The sequence below is a fragment of the Perna viridis genome, chromosome 7 (genome assembly GCF_037379345.1).
Source record: "Perna viridis isolate PV_CMFRI_1.1 ecotype Kerala chromosome 7, ASM3737934v1, whole genome shotgun sequence".
Taxonomy (NCBI): Eukaryota; Metazoa; Mollusca; class Bivalvia; order Mytilida; family Mytilidae; genus Perna; species Perna viridis.
Window position 1 is genome coordinate 38,363,242 of NC_142451.1, and position 26,803 is coordinate 38,390,044.

At 33.1% G+C, this 26,803-nt stretch overlaps 1 protein-coding gene across 1 annotated transcript; it reads right to left on the minus strand.

Annotated features, from left to right (window-relative positions):
• Nucleotides 1-1,425: 1,425 nt before the first annotated feature.
• On the minus strand, nucleotides 1,426-22,630 carry LOC148612603 (dual specificity mitogen-activated protein kinase kinase 7-like). Its single transcript, XM_088594209.1, has 13 exons — nucleotides 22,421-22,630; nucleotides 18,382-18,496; nucleotides 17,261-17,327; nucleotides 16,183-16,296; nucleotides 14,753-14,872; nucleotides 12,964-13,071; nucleotides 11,425-11,476; nucleotides 10,143-10,270; nucleotides 9,223-9,303; nucleotides 8,100-8,242; nucleotides 6,112-6,157; nucleotides 3,658-3,761; nucleotides 1,426-2,323 (listed from the first exon to the last, which is right to left on the minus strand). Exons 1-12 carry the CDS (start codon nucleotides 22,596-22,598, stop codon nucleotides 3,663-3,665), a joined length of 1,251 nt encoding a protein of 416 aa, XP_088450335.1. The 5' UTR covers nucleotides 22,599-22,630; the 3' UTR covers nucleotides 1,426-2,323; nucleotides 3,658-3,662.
• Between the last annotated feature and the right edge of the window lie 4,173 nt (nucleotides 22,631-26,803).

Consider the following 26,803-nt stretch of genomic DNA (forward strand, 5'->3'; position numbering starts at 1 on the left):
GGGTAATAAATTACTTACAGAATAGTTATATTATTCTTTCAAGTGGCCATAAAAAATAATCTTAAATGCTCTATTGTATACTTTCAACACTTGATGTACTTATAGAAATGATGCATACATATTGAAATACATGCTCAATATTTAGGTCTCTAGCCACAAGAATGATTTATGTTTAGCCACCCAGGTTGTTCTGAAGTGATTTACAACTAAGATAGTGCTTTCTATTTCCTACAGTAAAGATGGAGTGTATGTTTCCCCTTTTCACTCTTTACAGTGCCTTTGAGTACATGGTGTATTATTTTCATGGCTCCTGACACCCTTAGTTGTTTGGTTGTTTTAAATCCAAGTCAAAGTGTTTTAGTTTGTATGCTACTATTTTTTTTTCACGGTTTTAAAGTTTTCAGGTTTGAAATTTAATAAAAGGCTCCAAGAAGATCCCTACATCAGTTCTATTCAGGATATCCAAGGAATATTCATACCAAGTTTGATTCCAATTGGTCAAGTAGTGTCAGAGAAGATTTTTGAAGAAAAATAACACCAAAAATAGCAACAAAAATGTCAAAAAAGGGCAATAACTCCAACATGGCTTAAAAGTATAAAAAGAAAATTTGACCACATATAGTTCTCATCATGTTGAACACTTTTATCAATGTCAAAATTTGGCTACACCTAATGGTTTTGGAGATAAATGCAAAAAACTTCCTTCTGACCCCTATGGTCTGCTTTCAGTAATGGCGGCCATCTTTTTCGATGGATCAAAAAACCCACATCAGTCCTATGCAGGATATTCCAAGAAACATTTACACCGAGTTTGGTTCCAATGGTCAAGAGTGTCAGAGGAAAAGAATTTAGAAAAATTGTTAATGATGATGATGAAAGCCCCAAATGATGGCAATAGCTCACATGGTCTTTGGCCAGGTGAGTATAAAATTAAACTGAAATTTTTCATGGGAAACTAAGAAGCTTAACTATAATCCAGAAGGCCAAAACTCACCAACTCAAAACGGTTCCTAAAACCAAGAAAATAAACAAAATTAACACAGAACTGGCAAAGCAGGTTATATCAGAGCTTTTTGTCTGTTTTATCTCATCATGAACTGTAATGTGATACATTGATACTATCAATTTAAAACACCAGTTCTATGATAACCAACACATAAAAGGGAAATAAAGGTTTACAGCACAAACAATTATGATGTTCAAGGGAAAGAGTTTGTCTTCCATTTATATGATGATCATTACCTGATGAACTTCCTCAGGTAGTTCACTAGCCAATTATAAAATCATATTCCATGATAGTTGTCCAGTCATCTACCTAAGAAATTAATCTGGTGATTGACAGTTATCAAGGGAATACCCACCATATGCCCATAAACATTATCATTGTAAGTGCTAAAATTATGGTAAATTGAAAACGAACATGTATTAGGCACAATTGTTTACTTATTAACATTATCATTTAAAGTTACAGAGTGATCTCCCTTGCACACTTTTTCCAAAAAGTGAAACAAAGAACAGAATGGAACAAACAAGAGTACATTGAAAACAAAAACCAACTAATTCAGTACCAATCCATATAAAAGTCAGGCAGTGCCAATGGTGGAGATAAGGTGAAGAAAAACCCACCCAACAGAGCTTTGTTGATCTACATACCAGTACACTATATATCAACCTAACTTTAGTCTTTTTTGTTTACAGATCAGTATTTTGGCGAAGAACCATACATTTAAGCAACTAAATCAAGAATGATAACTTTTGCAAAGTGTCAATTTTGAAATATTATCTTTATAATTGTAACAATGGAATGACTTAATACTGGTTATGAGGTGTGTAAGCATTTCTGAATTAGAAATAAACATGAATTTTTGGGGGATTTTGACTTTCATGTTTCACCTCCTGCCTGATATTTACAAAGACTGCTACAATTCTCTGAATTTGTGAGGGTAGAAGTTACAGGTTTTTTTTCCTTGAACAATGATATTTGAATTAGTTTTTGAACAATAAACAAGCTATACAAAACATTTTATAGCCAGATACATTTTAAAACTTTCAAAAGATCCTAAAATGGGGAGGCACAGCTATGGTTCATTTTCGAGGGGGTGATACATACACAAACATTAACAATCAAATAAGTTAGAACAAATATTTCCACTGATTCATCATACAAGTCTGCAGTCGTCGAGCTGACTGCTTCAGTTTCATAGCAGCGTCAAACATGCACACACGGAAACAGAAAACCGAACACCAGCGGCCAGCTCGTTCTGTCCAATGACCAGCATTGTAGTAAAAGTTCATGATGTGAAAACCAACTAATAGTCTTTACCTACCAAAAATGAATAGAATAGAAATAATAGGTCATACATAACATGTATACTGTAAAGTTGTGTGAAAAAACACCATATGTATGACATGTATACTGTAAAGCTGTGTAAAAAAAACCAGCATTATAAGGACTTTATACACCAATGTACACATAATTCATGTAATTACTAAATTAGGTGAAAATTAAACTGAATTTAATTATACTGGACAAAGTTCTATTTCCTTCTAATTATAATATACCATTTCTTTTTCCTGAATTCAATTATCCATTTTGAACATAAAGCTTAATACAACCATACTTAGGTGTTATCTGGGTGTTAACTCCTTTCAAGATTAATTTCATGTATAAGTGAGGGTTACCTGGAGACAGTCATAATATACTGTTGAGTACTTTGGGGAGGATAACAAGGAGTCAGTCATGGTATACTGTGGTGTGTGCAAGGGGAGGGTAACAAGGAGTCAGTCATGGTATACTGATGTGTATGTAAAGGGGAGGGTAACAAGGAGTCAGTCATGGTATACTGTTGTGTGTGTTGGGGAGGGAAGCAAGGAGTCAGTCATGATATACTGTTGTGTGTGTTGGGGAGGATAACAAGGAGTGAGTCACGGTATACTGTTATGTATGTAAAGGGTAGGGTAACAAGGAGTCAGTCAAAGTATTCTGTTGTGTAGGCAAAGGGTAGGGTAACAAGGAGTCAGTCATGGTATACTATTAAGTGTGTAAAGGGGAGGGTAACAAGGAGTCAATCATGGTATACTGTTGTGTGTGTAAAGGGGAGGGTAACAAGGAGTCAGTCATGATATACTGTTGTGTGTGTTGGGGAGGATAACAAGGAGTCAGTCACTGTATAGTGATGTGTATGTAAAGGGGAGGGTAACAAGGAGTCAGTCATGGTATACTGTTGTGTGTGTAAAGGGGAAGATTACAGGGAGTCAGTCATGGTATACTGTTGTGTGTGTAAAGTGGGGAGTAACAAGGAGTCAGTCCTGGTTTACTGTTGTGTGTGTAAAGGGGAGGGTAACAAGGAGTCAGTCATGGTATACTGTTGGGTGTGTTAAGGTGAGGGCAACAAGGAGTCATTCATGGTATACTTTGTGTGTGTAATGGGGAGGATAACAAGGAGTCAGTCATGGTATACTGTTGTGCATGTTAGGGTGGGAAACAAGAAGTCAGTCATGGTATACCACTGAGTGTGTGTAAAGGGGAGGGTAACAAGGAGTCAGTCATAGTATACTGTTGCATGAGTAAAGGGTAAGGGGAACAAGGAGTCAGTCAAAGTATATTACTGCATGTGTAGTGGGAACAAAAAATCAGTCATTATGTATCCTACAAACCATTATCATGATGGTTCCAATCTTGCCATTACTTTATGTACTTCTGAGAACCATGCTGCTACATCTACATCTTCTCTTTCATACTTCTTGATAAAATTGTGTTCCTGTGGAAATATAACAATTCTATGCAGGAACCTTTAGGTTAAAGTTCCAGAAAGGGCAATTTAAGGTGGTAGACCTGGGGTAAAGTGCATTACTCTTGAAATCAGGGATATATTTGTATCATATTCAATTTCACCAAAACCTATCAAGCATTCACTTGAAACAGAATGAAATAAATCCAAGTTACTCTGATGCTTACATAAGATTGATGTAAAATGCTGAATATAAATGTTTCAATGATTTTTAAGAGTTGTGTCCCTTACAATAGGTCTACTTCCTTAAAAAGTAAAATATTGAAGAATATTTACGGAATATTCTTTGCTTACATATTAATATGCAGTACTTGTATCAGTACCAAACCGACTTAGTGGGGGCATGAGCTGATCAGAAACTATTGGTAAAAATCAATGTCTGCTTATGATCTTCCTTCAAATGGAAGAGTTCTGCAAGATGGCTATCCACACATATATCAAAGATTTTGCATAGCCTTGTGCATTTTACAAAAGCGCATTTTGCAACGGAAGGTTATTTATTTTTGTTTCCGGGGGGTATGATTTTTCTGAACTTAACTTAATGCAAGGGTGGTCTTTCCCTTTAAAGCATGATTCGTAACATCCAATATTACCAAATATGAATTATATAATTTGATCTTTTCAAGGAATAACATTTTGAAAGAATTTTAAAAAAACTTATCAGGATTTAACAAAAAATAGGTATTTAAATCATTGATAATTTTTACAAAATTAAGATGTGTGTGCCACAAGAGGGGAAGAATATTTTGAGTATTTTAAGCTTCTACACTGGCTACTAGCATTCCATGTTACAAAGGCAATTTACTTCCTGCTTTTGTAAAATTAAAGAAAATTGATCATTTCAAACCATGACAATGACCCCAGGGTGTAGTTACGACAATAAAGAAAGTTTAACTAGAGGTTTTTAACCCTCTTTCAGGAAGAAAAAGTTTGCTATGACCTAAACACCAATTCTTAAAAATTTTGATAGTAAATGTACCTCAACCTTTGAACTCAATACTTCAAACCATCTCTAGAATAAATCAGGATACCTGAATGCAAGCAGTATGTGAATTTTAAGTAGTTCTCTGTCTAAGAATCTGGCAAAATGTGTTTAAGGTGTGGAAGGTGAAAAAAATGTAGAGATTTTATTACATTATCCAAGCATCTACTGTATTTTCTGGACTATAAGTCGATGTGGAGTATAAGTCAAATTGCCTAATTTTGACCAAAATCAACGAATAAAAAACATAGATAAGTCGAATTTGCCAGATAAGTCTAAGATCGGACTTTTATATTTATATCATAGTTGTCAATGGAGATCCGATTTAAGCAGTTTGTTTTTAACAGCATATTATTCCAGTGATGCCACTTCATTTGTAATGTATTTCTGAATTAAATTTATACTTGTGTTTTTGTTACAGCGTATTTTGTCTGCGAGTTCAATTGTTTTTATTGAATTGCATGCCAATTGCACTGAAACCTTAGATCATCAGGGGTACAAAATTGTAAACATGTCGAGAGCGGGTACTCATGTGTGAAATTAGCGGGAAATTAGTTTGATGAATAGGTCATAATTACGAGCATTAATTAATAAACAATATTACCTGATATTTCAGAATATGATAAAAAAATGTGTTAAAACAAACCTTAAAGGGGTATAAATTTGCATATTTATGGACTACTAACTCCAGAACACTCAATATTGACTTTCCAGTTAAAAAAGAGTTTTGTTAACTTATCTTCTAGAGTTTATGTATATATATATATGGTTTCAAAGATTTTATTAACATTGTTATTCATTTATAAAGAAGAGCGGCACTGATCAATAATCTTCGAGTTTGATCGCCAGTTTGACTGTTTGACGGCATACATTGAATGCAGTTTACCCAAAATTTTGAATGAAAGCAATCAAAAGTGAACTAAACAAATCTAATGAAATGCATTGTACATGAGCATTTTTGCTTGAAAAATCCTTATATAAGTTGAAGTGGACAATAAGTCAAGGCTGACGCTTTGCTGAAAAAAACTATCAACTTATAGTCCAGAAAATACAATATACCTCATAGACTCCAGAAATAACCATCAAGGTGTTTATAAAGTTTGCCATTAAAAAAATAAATTAAAGTCACAGGTGCTTTCAGATCAATTTTAATTTTCCCATTTTATAAATGTAATGAATACATATGAGAAAAAAAGCAAAATTAGACAAAAGGAAGTGCCAACCATTGCCTGATTCTTACAAGAATGATACTTAAATGATTCTCTAGAGGTAGTATGAATGAAAACTTAAAGACTACCTTGAAGTGGCCTCAGAGCCATTTTGATATAAATAACTTACCAATAACTTTCTATACTTTGGTCTCTTTTTGTAATCTTTTGTTAAACTGTGAATGGAAGAAATTATAAAGATTTATAAATACATATAACTTTTAATAACTTTTAGCAGTTAAAAAAAGATTTCTTTTTAAATAGGAGGATTTAAACTTTCCTTATGAAATTAATAAAGGGTCATATACATTTGAGTACCTGTCCACATAAAATTCAGAAGGAAGGTGATTAATGCATGTCAAAAACCCCACTGAATTCAGTTTTATTTCTTGTTCAGAAACAGTTACTGATCACATAACCAGTCTTTGTTTTTCATTTGGTTGTTGCATTTTTTAGATAAAAATTATATAGATTGTACATAAAATTGGCACTTTGCAAGAGTTATCGTTCTTAACTTGATTTCATTTGGATGATTTTAGTGGGAGATTAATGTATCCTTGTCTAAAAAGTACAGATCTGAATGCAGAAATGATTATCGTTATGTAGACTGAAAACGCATTGTTAGTTTGGTGGGTTTTTCAACACCATGAATCATTTACCATTGGTAGTGCCTGAATTGTATGTGGACCAATACATGTATAGTACACAAAACTCTGGGACTGAAGGAATTGTCCAGATTAGGAAAGTATTTGGTATGAACCTCTTTGGGACTAAAGGAATTGTTCAGATTAGGGAGGAGTTTGGTCTAAACCTATTTGGGACAGAAGGAATTGCCAAGATTAGGGACAAGTTTGGTCTGAACCTCTTTGGGACAGAAGGAATTGTCCAGATTGGAAGGTGTTTGGTCTGAACCTCTTTGGGACAGAAGGAATTGTCCAGATTAGGAAGGTGTTTGGTCAGAACCTCTTTGGGACAGAAGGAATTGTCCAGATTAGGAAGGTGTTTGGTCTGAACCTCTTTGGGACAGAAGGAATTTTCCAGATTAGAAAGGTGTCTGGTTTATACAGGTTCATAATTCACTGAAACTGATATGAAGTGACAGACTTAATTTTTCAATTAATGTAATTTTTTTTTCAACTCAATAAAAATTCAAAATGAAAGTAATTCTTAATGAATGATTCTTTTTATCGAACAGTAACAAGATTGTGATAATTTGCCAAATATCCAGTCATCAATTAAATCTACTCTAGGTTTAAACAGCCCTTTAATTTTCGATTGATTTTCACACCTCCTGACTGGTGTGAGAAAAATAGTTCTCTCCCCTATAGAGACTACAGTTATCAGACACTTATTGGTCGAAATAAAAAGGGGGGATTGGTTGTTGTGTGATTATATTGCATCATCTATAAAATCTCACTGGTTGAAAGTGACATTTCTAACATTGTTCTCCCATAACAACTGTTGATGTCATAGACAGACCATAGCTAGAATTTCCACCATAACAGATGCCAAATGAAGCCTCAGTTTATGTTTTGAAAAAAATTAAAAGAAACAGAATCTACAACTTTAGCTTGTCGATTATGTAATTTCTCACATTTCTAGAAATAAAGTTTCATAGTTTTAATATCTCGGCAAGCCTTGTTATAGATTCTATACGTCTTTCATGAAATCAGTGATGGGATAAAGCAATATAATCTAATTTGATTAGTATCAAGCTTTCTGATTGGTTGATTCTACTTGGGCAAACCAAATTATTTTTTGTATACTAACTTGCTTTGGGGACTGTGATGTCATTAACGTCGATCAGTCTGTACACAGCGATTCAAATATCACAAACAAAATAACTATTTGATAACAAACTCATTCAAAACATTTAGATTTGAATCTATAAGAAATTAAATTATAACATTTTTTTCTAATTTTTGAACAGGTTATATGAAATGACATGGGCCAGTTAACACTTTTCATAAGCTGCTTCATGTTTAATAAGTGAAAACTGCCACAAACCAGGTTATTTAGTATAACCTACTCAAATATTAGAAACATATCTTAAATAAAATGCCATATTTTCCCAGTTTTTTAGGCAGACTTTCTAAATTTCTTACATCGATTACTTACCAATCTCTAACAAACGAACAGAACTCATGCGAGAATTCTCGCCCTGGTGGTAATAGTGGAGGGTCTTCTGTTAAAACTTTTGTTAATACTTCAAAATCTGTCCTACAATTCTTATAAGGAAACTCTCCAGTGGCTAACTCTACCTGTAAATCATACAATCATTTCTCAATATTACGGTGTAAATTTTTACATTCAAATCCAGATAAAATCAAATTAATTGTACAAGGTATTTTTTTTTGGACAATAAGTTTGCTTCAAGATACTTTTTTTTCTTCTCACAATATTTATGTAGCTTTGGATTAGTTTAAAATGAAAATAAAGTAAAAAAAATCAAAGTAATCCTTAATTTACTGAGTGTACCATGTCTTCACTATAAATAGACAAGGAAAGTCCTTAATTTACTGAGTGTACCATGTCTGCACTATAAATAGACAAGGAAAGTCCTTAATTTACTGTGTGTACCATGTCTGCACTATAAATAGACAAGGAAAGTCCTTAATTTACTGTGTGTACCATGTCTGCACTATAAATAGCAACACAATATAAAGCAAAAAATAAACGCTCCAATACTAAATGTTTTAGCACAATTTGAAATTATGCTTAATTTCCAAATAATTTTTTGTCTGATGTGGAGATACCATACCAGTATTATAATTTATGGGTATTCATTTTGTCTGATGTGGAGATACCATATCAGTATTATAATTTATGGGTATTCATTTTGCAGTTTCTTCATTTAATCCATGGATTTTTTTTCAAAATTTCTGTAATTTTTTTCCAATGGAAATTTTATATTTGTTAGGAATTTAATTATGAGCATTTATGTTTTTTTGAGAACCACAACAACTGAAAGGCTCACTAATGATACCCCCACTTTCAATCATGATGTAAGGAAAATAAACACCTTGGTAAACAGGAAGTTGTCAAATTTTTCCGAAAAAAGATCCCTACATATGGCATACCTACAGGAAGAATGTGTAAAAAATTCATGCCGCTGTGATGTGTAGTTGCTGAGAAAACTGTGACAGAAAATATTGTTACGGATGGACACACACATGGGTAAAATAGTATACACTCCTCTCCTTCATAATGGGGATATAATGAGGAATTTTAACAAGATTACCAGTGTTATTCCTAAACTCCATACATCTGCTCTGATATCATAATCAGGTCTCTGGGGATCTGGCGGGTCTATTCTCTCCGGCTGAAATACAGAAAACCAGAAAATGTTTTTCAACTCAGTAAACAAACAGCTGTATAAAGTAATTTGAATTTGCAACTTTGGTTATTATTTGTGATAGAGACAAATGATATAGACTAGTTTTACATTCTTGTATTCAATCCAAAAAAACTACTGTCATCCATGCCGACATTATTGACAAAGTGACATTGACAATGGACTTTACAAATCACAACACTGTTTCCCATGACAATCTCAACAATGACAAATCAAAATATTTTGGTCTTTTAACTAGCACTCCAGCTAAGAATCATGCAAAATGTACCGGGTAATACATGGTTGGAAAGCCTAAATATTTTTATTTTTGATATTTTGTTTAGAATGCTTAAGTAAACAGAAAATTACATGTGGCTATTCACAGAACCCTTGTTCATAAGAGATAAAAACTATATAGAATGCACTGTATAATTTAAATTCAAGGGAGAAAACTCTGTAAATGACACTAAAATACAACAGGTACTGTTGGATTTTCAATGTGGGTTATCTTCTAAGAACAGACAGATTGGAATGAATAATTATACATTTCATCATATAGACTTATAAAGCAACTTAGTAACAAAAATAAAAATTTGTAACCTTTTTTGGGGTATATCACATATTACAGAATTTGTATGATTCTTACAAAGACTACTACTTAAATTCATCAAATTATAAAAAAAAATAAATCTGTGAAAATTTAGAGAGATTCATCTTTTTTCCCAGTCTTAATTGAACCACTTTTGGACTTTGTTTGGTATAGACAGGTGTTTGAATTTAAATCTCTACATCACCATTAAAACATAAACTACTGTATGTATACTCACAGCCATATAAGCAGCACACCCAGCACTGCGAGTTTTGGCTTTAGAATCCACTAATCTACCACTAATACCAAAATCACATAGCTTAACTGTTCCATTCTCATCTAACAAGATATTAGAAGGTTTTACATCTGGAAAAGAATAAAAACGTCAAAGGTTATGGGTCTAGGCTAGGACATAAGCCCCCTGGACAAAAGCCCCCATCTTATAATAAGCTTAATGTTAATATATACATTTTTTGTGTGTATTTTTTTTATTTTTTCTTTTGTTGTGTGATCCTTTTATATTTGTATTGCATTTTTTTTTTTGGTCTTTTTTTGTGTATTTTTTCATTCTGTTTAATGTATTTAGGAAGTTTTTTGTGTGTATTTTTTCAAAATTCTATTTAGAAATGAAAACAAAAAATTAAATGGTTTCAATTAATTACTTCCTGATTGACTTCTATTTCAAACTAATTGAAAGTTGTTATCATAGTTAAATATCATAAAAAGGTCAAAGATCAAAATACATTATCACTAATTGATTATACCATTCATCTAAACTTAAACTAAATAAAATTTCCAAACGAAATAAGTGTTTAAATATTACAATTCCAGTATTTAGACATTTTATATAGATCAGTCCACGTAGTATACGTTGCAAAGCAATTAAATTTCGAATTTAATACTTTCAGTAATTATAGAAATATTATTCATAATTGACAAAATAATTTCTCATGGGGGCTTTTATCAGGGGGGTGGGGCTTTTGTAAAATAATTTCTCATGGGGGCTTTTATCGGGGGGATGGCTTTTGACTGGGGGGATTTTGTCCTGATTCCAAAGGTTAGAACCATAATTTTTGTCAACAAACCTACTGAATAATTTGCATTGGAACTATTCTGACTCAAATGTAACATATGAACCAAAATCAACAGATGTGCTAAATATAATTGGGCAGTTACTAGAAGGGACCCAGTGTCAAGCCTATTAATTGAACATACCTCTATGTCAAGTATATTAATTTAAGTTTATTACTTCAACATACCCAGGGTAGGAAACTCACTAACATTCTACCCAGTCCTGAATACAGTTTTGCAATATATTTACTATATGGCTATATACATATTTTCTAGCCAGCCCTGCAAAAAAATAGCCAGTCTGGCAATTATTTCTAACTCTGACATACTCCTTTGTCAAGTGTATTAACTGAACATACCCCTGTGTCAAGTGTATTAATTTAAAACACCTCTGTGTCAAATGTATTAATTTATTATAACTCTGTGTCAAGTTAATTAATTCAACATACCTCTGTGAATAACACCATGTTCCTCTTTGAGATAATTTAATGCTTTGACAATCTGCAACAAAAACATGAAACTTTTTAAATTCAGAAAATGCAAATTGATAATATCAAAATATGATTTTTGTTCTATACTAAACTTCCTGACAGGGTGTTTCTAGAAATCAGAGGTTACTTACAGTTGAATGTACAGCCAAATGTGTCATATATGAAAATCAATCAAATGGAAATCACATGATAATTGAAAGATCATTTACATAGTCATGTGATTATAATACAATTCTAATATGTGATTCACCGATCAAAATTACAACAGGAATGTACCTAATCAACAAGCTTTCAACAAAGAATTAGACTCTAAATAAACAAATATAAAGAGGATGGATATGGTGAATATATCAAAGAGATGACAACCCCACTGGGATGAAAAAATGTCAGCTCATGGCCATCCATGGGCCTTCAATGAATGACAGGAAACCTGCACACCACAGGGTCAACTGCAGCTGGGGCCAAAGCTTTTATCAGTCTTCAATTAAAAAAGAACGATACTGTGCAAAATCATGGACTGCAAGATCATCCAGTATTGATATGAATGACAATAACTTAATTTCAGATGCAACATGTTTTCTGATTGGCTAAAATTTAATCCACCATTTCATGGACCTAATTTCCCCATGTGACAGTAATGTAATCAACCATATTTGAAGCTTCACCCATCATATTCGTATTCAGGGATGATTTATGAGGTCTACAAACAAAGTAGAAATTGGCATAATCAGAAGTAAATTTACAGTAAAAAAGAATCGTAACGCTAAAATCCGGATTTGAAAAAGCGGAATTCCGCTAAAAAGCAAAAAAAAAAATCATCCCTGTGATACTAAAATGAAATTATAAATTTTTTACTGTAACATTTTTGGCCATCTATTGGAAATTATAGGACTTTTAAACCTCATCCTCAAATTATTTTTTATCTGGAATTCCTACCGTTGAAAGCTTTCAAAATCATAGACCAATTTGTATTTAGTTTGCTATTTCTGGGTATATCTATATGATGCAGTTATCAGAATTTCTCATTATGCGTTATTATCTAACTTACGCGTATAAGAATGTAAAAATAGTTAAGCTTCACGTTTTTATTAATATATTAATATTGCAGTCTTTGTACAGTGTATGTCTTATTTTGTTTTCACCTTTAGTTTATTCATATGTTACTTGACTATATAGGGGCAATTCATTCGCTGTACCTATGCATAATGATGTCTTTGAGTCAGCCCTGTGATAGTTTCCTCCTCGTTCACTGAAGACCAATAGGTGGCTTTGGGCTAACATTTTCATCCTGGTGGGGTTGTTGTATCTTTGACATATACACCATACCTATTCTCATTATATTTAACTCTCATAAAGAACTTCTCCTATGCTTATGATAGGAGTAAGCCAACTCAAGGACCATTCTTGTTGATTTTAACATCAATGAACACGATACATACATCTCTGACTTCTTAATATTGCAGAAAATATGGGTTAAGTGAAAGACTAGACACTTACTGCTACCGCCATTTTACCGAGAATTCTTTCAGGTATAGGAGTCCTTGTTCTCTTTAGTAATTTATCTAAACATGTTGACATTAACTCCATACAGATCCATACTTCACTCTGTAAATATAAAATCAAGAGAGAAGTTTATAACAAAGCCAAACATTTTTAGTCAATTGTGCAGAAAATATTCAATCAAACCAGTTGAAACTAGACATCAAATTGGTACCAGCTGCTCTGGTTAGGTAATATCTATTTTGCCAGATTTATTTTGAACTAGACTTGATTATGAATAGGATAACTGTTTGGTAATTTTGTTGTTACCCTTTTTCAGTGTATTTGGAAACATTTTTTTTTCAATACTACTCTTTACACATACATACAGATTCTCCATATGTAAAGGGATGTTTAAATTATTTCTGCACTGGATATAGCAAAATTTAGATTTTTAAAATGCGAGCTTCTTTAGCGAACATTTTTTTAAATTCAAATATTACCATAGAGTGGATAAATAGTTTAAAACAAGAATAGCCCAAAAGAGAATTAGTATCTCCAAAAAAAATCTTAGGAAAACTTGGAAAATGTAAAATGGCATATAGGATTAAGGTCATTGCTAGGCTACCAAAAATAATATGAACATGGTTTTTCGTTTGTTTTGAAAAATTAATTTGTATAGACTTTCAAGATATTGAATATCAACTCATTCAAAGAAGGGGGCCAACAATGGCCCTTAGCATACCTACTCCTTTCTTCTAGAAATTTAATCCCCAACAGTCTTTTGCATTTTTAATTATACTGGCTTAAAATGGAAGAAATCAAAACTAAACCCTGCAAGCCTACATTGTATTTACTGAAGTAGAAATGTTTAACAGAAGTGAAAACACTCCATTTTGATTCTGTTTACAGCAAAAAAGAGAGCTACATGATGACTGCCAAATGTTTGACAACAGAAATGTAAAATGTATCTGATGACCATCAAATTACATTTCTGTTAATTGTACAAGCACAAAACGTTTTCTTATAGAAAATAATAGTTATTTTGTTGTAATATTTATTGTATTTATTGTTATGTCTGTATCTGTTAACTTAAAATGAATATATTAAGAGTGTTTATGTCTTTAGTTTATGATACTATTGACTATTTACAAAATTCTGCTGCCCATAATATGTCGTTCATGCTCTACCCAAAAGTGGCTAAGGCCCTCAAAATCCTAGCTGAAACCCTGAATATGTTCAGAAATGGAAGTCATAGCCTACAATTTGAATTACAGACAGTGAATTCAATACAATCACATTTTTCCAGCTATAATGAAAAAATAGTGTAAGTTTTCAGGCATTGCGGCATCTCTAAAACACAATCAGCACATTTTAATCTGCAGAATGTTAATATATGTACTGTTTCTGTGTTCGGTCTGAAAACAGTTTGGGTTTTAGCACTTGATGGGAAGGTTCAAAACGCTTCAGCAGATGTAGTTATTTGACACAGATTAAAGCATGGCCATTAATATTATGCAAAATTGATTCTCTAGGAAGATTTTGAAGCCATGGAGTATCACACACAACTTTCCCTCCAATTGAATGTTTTCTGAACTGTTTAATTAATATTCATCAGCTTGAGCAGTATACATGTATATCATGAAATAAATCCCACAAGATTTTTTCAAAGTGGCCTTAAAAAAACATTTTTTTGTATGATTTTTAAGATACAATAAACTGAAAAACAACCAAAACTGGGAGCACAGACCAAGTCCACCGTTAGGGCAAGCAATTTTCTAGGTGTCATATGAATTGAACTACTTACAGCTGTAATAAAACAGCCTGTACATTGTACTATAAATGGGTAATCTGTACACTTTAATACTACTTCTAAATCCATTATTATTCTTTTATTTTCCTCTTTATTTCCAGATCTTCTCATTTGCTGAAAAGTTAGAAAACACTGTTACAGACTTTTTACTGAATTTCTATTAAAGATCAGGGATTTTTTTCACTTAAGGAGGTAGACCTAGCGTAAGGGAAATAACTCTTGAAATCAGCGATATGGTTGCATCATATTAAATTTCACCAAAACCAATCAAGCTTTCATTTGAAACAGCATCCAGGGGTCAAGATTAACTTTTTGAAGCCAGTAGCCACCTGGGCTACTAAACTATAAAATCAATTAGCCCAGACAAAAAGTTGGTAGCCCAGACTTTTACAGACAAAATTTTGGTAAGTAAAAATACTTGTTGGTTATGAACGATTTCTGTATTACTAAAACTGGTTACCGATAAAATTTAACTAGGGATGTTACGTTTCTGATCAAATGGTAACCAGTTAAAACTCCAACCGCAACTTCTGTTTATAATAATTTTTTTTCCAATTCACCAGCTGGGCTACTAAAATAGAAAAAAATGCTCGCCCAGGCACATTCCTGGTTGCCATTGGCGAGTTGGCGACCGTTAATCTTGTCCCCTAGAATGAAATCAGTCCAAGTTACTTTGATGCTTACGAGAGATTGTTGTAAAATAGTTAATAAAAATGTTCCAATGATTTGTGAGAGTTGTCTCCTTTTCCCTAGATCTACCTCCTTAAGAGAAAGTTTTTTTCAAAACTGAAAGGCAGTTGAAGTAGTGAAAGGACATGTTTTTCTTCAGTAATAAGTGAAAGCCAAGAGACTCAATAGGGATAATTGTAAGTTTCTGTTTCTACTATATGTTCAGTGATAGGGAATGACATGGGTCATGGGTCATATGCCCATTGAAGCTAAAAATGGCCAGGGATTGAATTTCAGAATTTTTTCCACTAGCTAAATTTAGCAAGTACTGAAAATTTACACTTGCTAAAATTAAGTTTTTTTAGGCTATTTCTTGACTTTACCTATATTACATACAGAATTCCACTAGCAAATTTTAGCAAGTGGAAATAGTTTCTATTAGCAAAATTGAATTTCAACTTGCATTTAGCGAGTATTTCCCCTTAAATTCGATCCCTGCATTTAAGTTACAGAATTTTGCTTAGAATGATAACAAATGGCTCATTGACATCTTGAATACTTGTAATTTTTGTTGAAAATGGTCCATTTGAAAAATATCCTTCCCGACAAAAGATTGTTTCAAGCCAATTTGTATTGTCTTTTCTGTCCTCAACATCTTCAGAATGACAGGGATTAACCCAACATCCTCTAGTACTAGTAATGAGAATATGCTTCCTAACACCCACATAACCTCTGAAGATTTAGCTAATACTGACCTTTACAGCCATTAAATGACCAGTGGGTTTGTGCTTCATTTTGACAACTTGACCACAAGTACCATGTCCCAGATCTCCTTGTGTTTCCAGCTCCTTTATATCTGCTTGGTATTTCTGGAAATACAGGAAGAACTTTTTTTTCAATTATTTCAAGGCACAATTATTGTTTTGAGTAAAATTTCACTGAATCATGAATTCTTATTTCTTTTCTGTTTAATTTTTTGTTACGTACTTCTTGCTTAAGCATTTTTATTAACTATTTAAAATATAATGCTACCCAGGGCACAGCTTAATACAACTGCAGAGGTTGAACCCTGAATAGTTGGGGCAATTATGGACATACAATTCAAACTTGACACAGCTTACAATCAGACATTTGACACCGGATACAGAGGAGTAGCTGATAAGAGAAGGATACCACTTTGCTTTAGACAGAAGTACGGACGGAAAGAGGGACAAACAACCCTATCACTTTATACCCCCACGCCCCCAACTGCAAACAGGGGTAAAAAAAAATTTGGGCTCTTAGGCCTAACCTTGTCTCTATTGAGGATGTCTTAGTACCCTCTTTTCTTATTTTTTTAAACCCTTTCAATAGAAAACCTTATTATTAACAGAAGAAAAGGTCATCATGACCCTTTTAAGGGCAATAAAAAGTTAAAAGGAATGTCTCGCTTACTGGCTTTCATGAAATACGGCTGGTGAATTTGAATGGCCAAAAGAACTGATATAAGTATGTTTGAGTCCTACTCCATATAGAATGCTAGATTGTAACCCCTTTTACATATATATTATCCTTCAGTCTCCAGGGGATTACAAGATTTCTCCACTCGAGGTAGTTAAATCAAAACTTTATCTACCGAAAGTGGAGAAGTCTTGTAATCCCTGAGATCATTAGAAGAAATACTTTTCTCCCATGAAATCTGTAGAAAACAAACTCAGAAATGTAAAATGGGGGAAATTAATCACTGCCTGGTAGTTAAAAAGTTGTACACTTTTATTCACAGGCTTACATAATGCAAAGGAGAAATCTTTATATAGGTAAATAAAGATATTAAATTTGTTATATTACACTTACCTTCCCTTGTAATGTTAATATTTGAGTCATCTTCATTATTTCTTGATATTTTTGTTCAATTTCAGCTCTGAAAGAAGCACACAAAAAATAGGTTTTGTTATCAACATATCAAAAATGAAAATTAAAAAAAAAAACAAAACATGTACTTTCAAACTCCTGTGGTAAAAAATTGGGTACATGTAAACATCTTAATTAAAGTTTTAATACTTTATGAGTATTTATTCTAGGAGAGAGGTAAGTGCTCTTTTTTTGTAAATTATCAGCACATGGGTTCAAATAAGTAGTGGTGTGAGGCCCAGGGGCAGGAACTATCAATTAGAACTAGAACTTTGGAAATTCATTTTTTCCTGGACCTTCTACTATTTTCATTGACACTTTATTTTGGACTTTTTGTTTACCTCAAGTGGACCATTGATTTAAAACTTGGAGAAGTCCAATTCACCCTGATGAGGCCAAAAAAAATATTTATCCTGTTTCTGGACTACCAGAAAGAAAAAAGAGGGTAGGTACATGTATATGTAGGTAGGGAAATTATTTAATTTTTCAAAAACATATTACATTGAGTTAATGGGGAAACATTCTAAACTTTAATGGTGCTTGAGCTAAAATGCCAGCTATAAAATTATTGGGGCAGGTACAAAAAATACTAGGGTATGTTAGGGTAGCAGGAAACAGACATCATTTAACCATTTTCATTTTTTTTCTACATGTACAACTAATTACTCAAATAAGCTTTGTTTGTTTTGTTTAACTGATCACCACTTTTATCTGATGACTACAGGAACAGTGTTGAACTTATACATAAGTATTTTAGTTTTATTTCTTCTCCAATTATCATTTGTTAATATAAGATCAGGTATTTTCCAGGTTTAATGGGAATTTTATTAAATATATTAACTAAAACATATTTCCCTTTATTTGTGTAATGTTTATGTCAAAAGACCATTGTACATGTACATATATGAGGTAAGTAAGATCATATCGTCGTGTGTTTACAATACAAAGAAATGAAGGAAAAATAACAAGGAAGCCAAATTCCAAAGAGGAGGGCAAATGTATTGTGACTAGTACTTAGCTGATAAGATAAACCATAGTTATACTTAGAGTTAGTGCTATCTTACCCATCATACTGTCTTTGTCTGTTCGGTAATTCTAGACTTCCAGTGGGACGTCTTCTACCTGGGGGTGGAGCAGAGCTTGGTCTAGAAACTCCACCTACAAAGTTCATATCACCTACTGCAATGAAAAAACAGTATTTGGTTAACTTCTTTGAAAAAATATTGCAAATACTTTATGAACCTTGATTAAAAATTCCCCTTTTACTAAGTACAAAGTGTACTTACAGTGGAACTAAAGTCAAACCTGTGATAACCAGCCTTTATACCTTTTTTACCTCATGTGATTTCATAAATGACTGTCATCAAGGTGCTTAAAGATGATGATAAGATGCAGCACTGCGCTAAATTGGTCTAGGAAAATCTTTAAATTCTGTATTTTTTTTTAAAAGTTTATACAGCCTTACTAAGATTAGAATAACATCAAACATGGGAAAACAACAAAATTAATGTTGTATGTTTTTCTTTCTGATAGTAAAAGTACAATGTATTGTGAATGAATTGTGAACATTACATGAGCTTACAAAAGAAAGCCTTAACACACAATTTTCCTTAAATGCATACATATCGCAATTTGAATTACACTGGTACTACAGGTGTAACATGATTTTATTCTGTTCCACAAATTACATGTACGGAGCAGTCCGGTATGTCTGCGCACCTAAGACTTGCTGTCTTTTATAAACATAAGCTCATGGTTAACTGTCCTTTAAAATTTCGAATACTAAATGTACATACAATGTTTTTTTCAGGAAATCATTCTTTATAACCAGTGGCATTAGCAAATTTGATTTATTTGTTTTCTATATGACAAACATGCTGTTTTCTTGTAAACAGTGAAAGTCCGGTCATTTTGCGCATGCCTAGAATAAACACCTAGGTATGGATAAAGGAATGATTATGAAATTTCAAATTAAGTTTTACAAATTGTTCAGAACATTCATTGAACAAAGCAAACTGTTTTAGTTGATTTTAACCAATAAAAGTTGCAAAACAATGGGTTCGTATTGTAGTTGTTAGTGATAATGTGATTTTTAAGTGGAGCTAAATTTATGAGTTTCTTTTATTAAATGAACTGATTAGGCAGTTATAAGGTTTAATAACCAATTAATATATATCTATTGTAAATGTCTATGGTACAGTCACAAAATCAAACTATTTATAAGATGCTCTGTGAGGTAACACACAAGGGACAGTAGAAGTTATCAGTTTTAGATATGTGTTCCTCCTCGGTACAATACTTCAAATGGACCCACTTGAGACAGCAATCACACTGTGCCCAGTTAACAATTTTAAGGCTTATATCCAGTCTCAGTTCATCTGGCTGACATTTTCCACACACAATGCAAGTTTCAGTATCCTCAACTTCAAGTTCATCACCATCCTCTAAAACATTTGAGTTCTTTTCAGAAGTTTTTGTTTTTGTTGACTATGCAAGCCCTTTTCCTTTAGATTTGTTTTCTTTTGAAGACCCCTTCCTAAATTTTCCATTTGTTTTATTTTTAACCGATTTGTTTGCTTTTGACACTGCATTTGATGTTGATGGAATTTCTTTCTCAATGCTAGCATATGGTGTTTCAAATGGTTTTCTTTTCTTTCGAGCTGGTTTTTCTATCTCAGTTTGACCTAACTCATCATTTTTCTTTTCCCTCTTCTGTGTTTTATTGATTTAGTTTTTTCCTTTCCTGTCTCCTTCTGGATCAGTAAGTCTCTGAATGTTTCTTCAGTAATTGCTGCGCCATAGGGAGGTACAAAAGTTGTTCTTTTCTGCTTGGGTTTCTCAGTTTGATTTGACATTTCAAATGTTTCTACTTTCTGTGCAAACAGTACTTTGATGGACCTCATATCTGTACGTTCTTTCCTGCTAGGCTTGTTTGTTGATGACACTGGATTAATTTGTGGCACTGACCTTTTTGGCTGTACAGCCTCTGGGTTCAGTGGGAAAATCCCTGTCTTACAGAAACCTGACATGATGTTTGCAACGGTCATAGAACTGTTGTATGCAGTGTTAATGAATGAAGGTAGCTGATCACATGTAATTACTGAATTAGGTTTCTCATGCATATGTTTGTGGAATTCAGTATTCAAACTTTATTTGAATGGACTAAAGACAGACACGTCCAGGGGTTGCAACATGTAAAAACTATGTGGAGGGAGAACAAATAGATGAACATTTGATTTCCTGGCAGATTTAATGATATCAATGGTGATGTGGGTAGAGTGCCCATCATACAATAGAATTAAAGGCCGTTGAGTGACATGGACAAGAAAATGGTTATTGAAAAAATCTAAGAAAATCTCAGTGTTAACCCATCCATTAGGAGATGTATTGTATTTGGTACCAGCCATTCCTTTGCTTACCAACTCATGTGTCAGATGCTGACCTTTATATATAATGTAAGGAGGTATGGTCTCACCAAGTGCGCTTACTGCAACCACTAATGTTGTTGTTGATGACCTTCCTGAAGTAACAGAAAATTTATCACGGCCACGAGGAGAAAGTACTTTGGGTGGGGAATGGTCAAGAGAGATTCCAGTCTCATCAACATTCCAGATTTGTGAGGGTTGGTTTGTAAGACTGTATTCATCGAGAATACATTTCAACTCCTCAAAATACTTTGTAATATACTCACTTCTGACCTTTTCTCTTTTTTTAGGCTGGACCATTTTGACATTAGAATTTCGGGACAAAAAACCATAAAACCAATGTTTAGTCGGAGCTTTGTTTCTTCCTTTTCAAGTGCACATATTAGCTGCCATCTCCATTATTTGCCATCGTGCATACCCATAACCTTTTTCTACCATTGACACACAATGCCTTGCTAACTCAATCTCCTCTGAAGTTGTAAAAATGGTCGGACTACCCATTCTTAAGTTATCAACCCCTGTAATATTGTTTAATCGTAATCTGAGTGTGCTCTCTGGGACACCGTGTCTTCTAGCTGCACCTCTTATACTTTCTCCCCTAATTCTGACATCATCAAAAGCCTCTTTTAACATTTCTAAATTATAATTTGCTCTTTTTTTCTTTTGCATTGTCTAAAATTAAAAGAAATTAAAGAAAATATTTTTTTCTAAAAAGTTTTTTTTTTCATCAACATCCGTATTACTAACACATTGAAATCTTTCCTTTATTTACTACTTTAGAATGATGTTCTAACCAATCAGAATATAACACTATCTAAGGTCAATGTCAAAGTAAAGCAGACGCTCTTGTGTGATGATGGCAAATAAAACTTTCGTTTATCTTTATATATGTTTAAATTTGCATATGGCAAATCATTTTGAGCTAATATATGAAAAGGTATAACAGGTAAGCGATTCTAAATCACATGTAGTGCATTGTTTACTAGGTCATCCTTTCATGGGTCATTACACATTAGGGAATCCCCTCTAATCCAGTCCATTTATCGACTTCTACATAATTTTAGAGATCTTTTTTAATAATTTTGCTTACAAGTGGTATTGAAAGAACGAAACTTACCAAATATGTCTTGTATTCATGATTGATATTTTGTTATACGGATGAAAACAGGTGATTATCAATTTTCTATTTACGGATATGACATCAGCGCAGACATACCGGATGCGCAGAGTTCGGGGAAAACACTGTACATTATTGTACATGTTGATCTACAAATGTATAATTACACAACAACATACAATATTGAAAAATAATGGCATGTACACATATACCATTGTGGCATTTTTTGGTCAGCACAATACTGCTGTCACCTATATGATATACTTAATTCCATTGTGGCACAAACCATTACTGCTCTGTTATCTTCAACCACAACTTAAGAAATATGTATGATGATGCAAGTACTTAATAATCAAAAGAAAAATTGAACTGAAGTTTCCAACTTGGAACAAGAAGACCAGATAAATATGTAATCACTATCAATAAAATATGAATTAATTGAAATATCAATATATTATAAAAGAAAATATTAAGTTCAAAGAATGTTGAATTTTCTTATTAACAAGCTTATTTTTTCGGTCAATAAATTCCATTGTTTATGTTTTGATGGTAGAAACGTACGCCCTGGTCTGGTCCTCCTAGCGGGACTAGGATGACCTGACTCGGCCTTAGGAGGTCGGGCCAAGGATAAGTCATTCCCCATGACTGTATTCCGTGTCCTATCATTGTCTCTAGATTTGTTCTCGAGCTTCAATCTTCGTTCTAAATCGTTTATCTTTTGCTGAAAAGTAGAAGACATTTTGATCACATGATATAATCTTCATCAGCTATGCGCATGGCTATCAAGTAGACGCTTGGAATCAATCTACAGTGCTTCTCATGCAAAACATTATAAACCCACGGTCGACGATGTCAGTTTATTTTTAGAATAAGTTACCCGGCCCAGAAACATATAATTTAATTACAGATATATGGTTACCCGATCTTTATTTTTCTCTCGAAATTAATTTCAGTTCTATTCAGACAAAACGTTGTTATCAATGCAAAAAGGACTTTTTCTATTATTTTTATACTGACAATATCCGTTGAAGCAGAGACATTGATTTAATTACAGGTCTGTAATTAAGTAACTACATGCCGCCACATGGATATATCTGAAGATATTCAACATTTAAGAATGCCAAAATGCAGACCTGTATAACCCTTGGGAAGGAAAGACAATTCCAATTGTTTTTCCGACGTAGTCGGTATATTTTCGCTTTTTACCCTTTGACCTTAAAGACGCTCTAATGGAAACGCAAGTCACCTGATCACAAATTCTGTTTCCTGATCGGCCAAATACTGTTCACTTAGTGGCGTTGAAAAAAAAACTGCATCGAAAATTGAAATTGCGTGCCATGTGTTACATGCATTTCCTGTTTTGCTATATACCGAGAAGCTGTTTAATACTAATATGACTCATGTGCAACAGGATGAAGTCATAAGCCAGAGAAACCCGAAGAGCTACGACACTGATCTTTTGAAATGAAAAAAAAAGTACCAAAAAAAATAGTTCATTTTAATGCCAATTTATACTTGCTGTCAGTCTCTCTGTGAAAAAGACCACTAAAATTGAATAAAGAAGTGGCATTAATCATATGTGGACCTTTTTAAACTAAGAAGTTTGATACAGAGAGCCCACTGGAGAGACGTAGACAAAATTCTTTTCTCTATGCAACTCAAAGAAATACCGACAATTTTAATTTCAATAACACAGCTTTTTTAATCATCATTACAATAGTCAGTTACCAAGGTAAAAAACGCCTTAATCGTTAGACATCTTACAGTGGGAAGAAAATCTGATTCCAACGATAAATATACAGACGATCAAATTATGATTATATGTATATTGAACTTTTTTTGTTTTTTTTTTTTTTTTTTGAGAGAGAGAGAGAGACAGTGTAGTTTTAAAATTGTAGTAAGCAGGTTATAAGTGTTTCAACTGACTTTAAGCATTCCAATAGGTACCAAGTATGTGAATCTACTTGCTATTCTTTTTCTACACTCTAACGATGCAGATTTCACAAAAAATAATGCACGCAAAAGGATCACAAGTTTATTTCTGCTTCCGCTATATATTATCAGATATTGTTTCTTAGACTTGATAGCTATTTTTACTCGGAAGTCATATGACTTCTGAATCTTATAACCATCTGATGTCGATCAAAATGACTTCCGTTTGATAACCGCCTTAAAAGTATTCCCATCGAGTAAGAGATATGGCGGATGAATATTATAATGTATCATGCAAATTGATTATTTCGTATAAATACACTGCCCGTTTTTACAGTATATGACTGAAATTACATTATTCATAAGTGATTGTCAAAGAAAAATTCAAATACATATATAATTTGAACTATATTTTATCAATGCCTATGATATCCATGTATGGATTCATTCCACGTGGTTGGATATGTTCAAACCTAAAAATAGGTTGTCACGAATAAAATAAAAACACAATGAAACGAAACGAAACAAAAAATAATGAAAACGAAATTTAAGTGAAATTTGAAATCATCACGTATTGTGTGGATGTGTGGTTTTGGTAGTAGTGAAAGCGCCGATCTCGTTGTAAATAATATATCTTTTGAAAATACAGAGGGGAAAATGCCATCGGCGGATTATATTTAGCGTCTTCGAAGGTTTTTAAAATACCTATAAATGTATATATCTTATTACTTCCGAGGTTCAGTGCCATCGGCGCTTTGATCATCTAATTTACCCAAAAGAGCTTGAGGCTAAGTACACTAAACACACACTGCTGGCATTCATCTCAAAATAGAAAAAAAGAGGACACCTTTCAACAAAGGCATCTTAACTAAACTATATGACAAACTCAAAGACATTCATTTTCCAGTTGTTAATTAAATGTTTAACTATCGTTTCCTTGGTAGTAATATGTCAGTGTTGACTCCAGTGTATATGATTTTTTTTTAAATTTGCAATCATTATGCCGATTTCCTGACGGAGGTCAGCGATTGACACATATTATAAACCATATACCAGTGAGGTATGTTGCCAAAGAATAAAATCAATATTCCAACAACTACTGTCCTCACCCTGGCCTGACTGAAAGATATAGAGTTTCCGTATCCAATATGATCAGTGGCCTCTAAATCTTGCCGTTACTACTCGGACTTCTGGGATAGGGTTGTGTTGCTACAAGGCAGAAGTAATAACTGCAGTAGTTTTATGGTCGTCATCATGAATTGGTAGATCGTTACGATCATAGTTTTTCTTTCCCTCTTTAGTCCATCCAGTGTACCTATTTGACCAATTTGATCAATTACTTTTGTTTGTATATGCTATTTTTGTTATATTATGTTCTTTGTTGCGTATGTCTGTTTCTCTGTATGGTATTTATCCGTGGATTGAATCCTTTTGATTTCCGTTAAAGTCTTGGTTCCCTTGACCCCTCTCTCCAGAACATTCATTAAATTCAGATAGATTCAATTGATCTGAAATTTGGTAATTGAACAAGTTCAAAAACACTTGTTTAGACAGTTAGCGCGCATTATGCTTCTCTAGAAACAACAGATCATCGACTAGGACAATTATGTGTTGCAGTGGCGGTTCCGGGGGTTGAAACCCCTTTTTCTTGAAATAAATATGTTTATTTCGTGCAAAATTTTCTAACAAAAGCGGAACAAATAATAGCCTTGAACCCACTTTTCTGGATCCCCTTTCTTCGAAATCTCCTGATCAGTCCGTGTTGCACATGGATATTAAAGTGGACATAATTTTGAAGGCCAGGTTCTTCAGTCGCCCTCATTTGATTGTGACTTTACTGTCTAATAAAAAGAATAAAAAGAATCTCCGACCTTTAATTGTCATAGGCGTCCTTCCTCTTCGTTGGATTAGACTGTCTTGCAAAAAAAGTTGGAACTGCTCACTCTTTAGGAGCACCTCAGTTCACTCTCGGTTTTAAATGTAGTTCTTGCTGTTCATTTTTCTGCACATATGCATTTTTGGTCGCTTTGTGCGCAGGCACATGAGGGTGTTCCGTCCATTTCATTTTTTCTTTTATGAATACCATTATTCTGATTAAAAATCTATTTGTTGCCAGTTTCTGTGCTCATTTAATGAAAATATTACCAGAAAAAAGAATTCACGATTCTAAAATCTTGTTAAAAAATCCACCCAGTTCATTTGCTAGTAGATGAAAAAGACATGCAACTCCCATTAATACATGTACTTGAAAAATAAAAAAATAAAAAATATGAAATTCTGATAAAAAAGATGTTATGTACTAGTATATATGACTTTTACCATCTATTGTTTGGGTAACAAGAGGTATAAAAATGGTATATGTTTATATTCTTTAATTTTCAAATCCCAAATATGAAAAGCACATGTACTTGCAACAGACGACACACATCAAGCCCTAATTAACAAAACGGAAGACCGAAAAATGCCGTTTCTGAAAAAAAAATTGAAGAGAAATCGAATTTAACTCATATATATAATATAATTAAGTCAAATGAAATAACAAGTAGCCATCAGCCTTTAAAAAAAAAAAAAAACTCCTGCTGCTAACTTGAGCAATATTCACAGAAGCTCTTTCTGTTTACTGTAGATCTTATCTTAACACCTTTTCAATATAATTAATGGATTATTAGTTTAGGCTACAAACCACTAATTCAGATTCCCATTACTCTCTATGTTAATTTGCCATATATCACCTGAAACATACACATGTACTGCTATGTCACTCAAAATTTCACAATTTACTACCTTGCAGTGAAGCACTGACACTCGGAACTCATCTACCCTAAAAATAGCCTGGGGAATCCTAAAAAATCTTTATCTAGACCATCTTTATTTACAGTTCCACCAAATTAGTTTAAGTTTGAGGCAGCATACTTTGGGCTCAAAATTATCAGAATAAAATTCCCGTTATGAAAAACGTTCTTTCATTTAAAAATATTGTTAACTTTTTTTTTATCATAATGGCATGGTAAA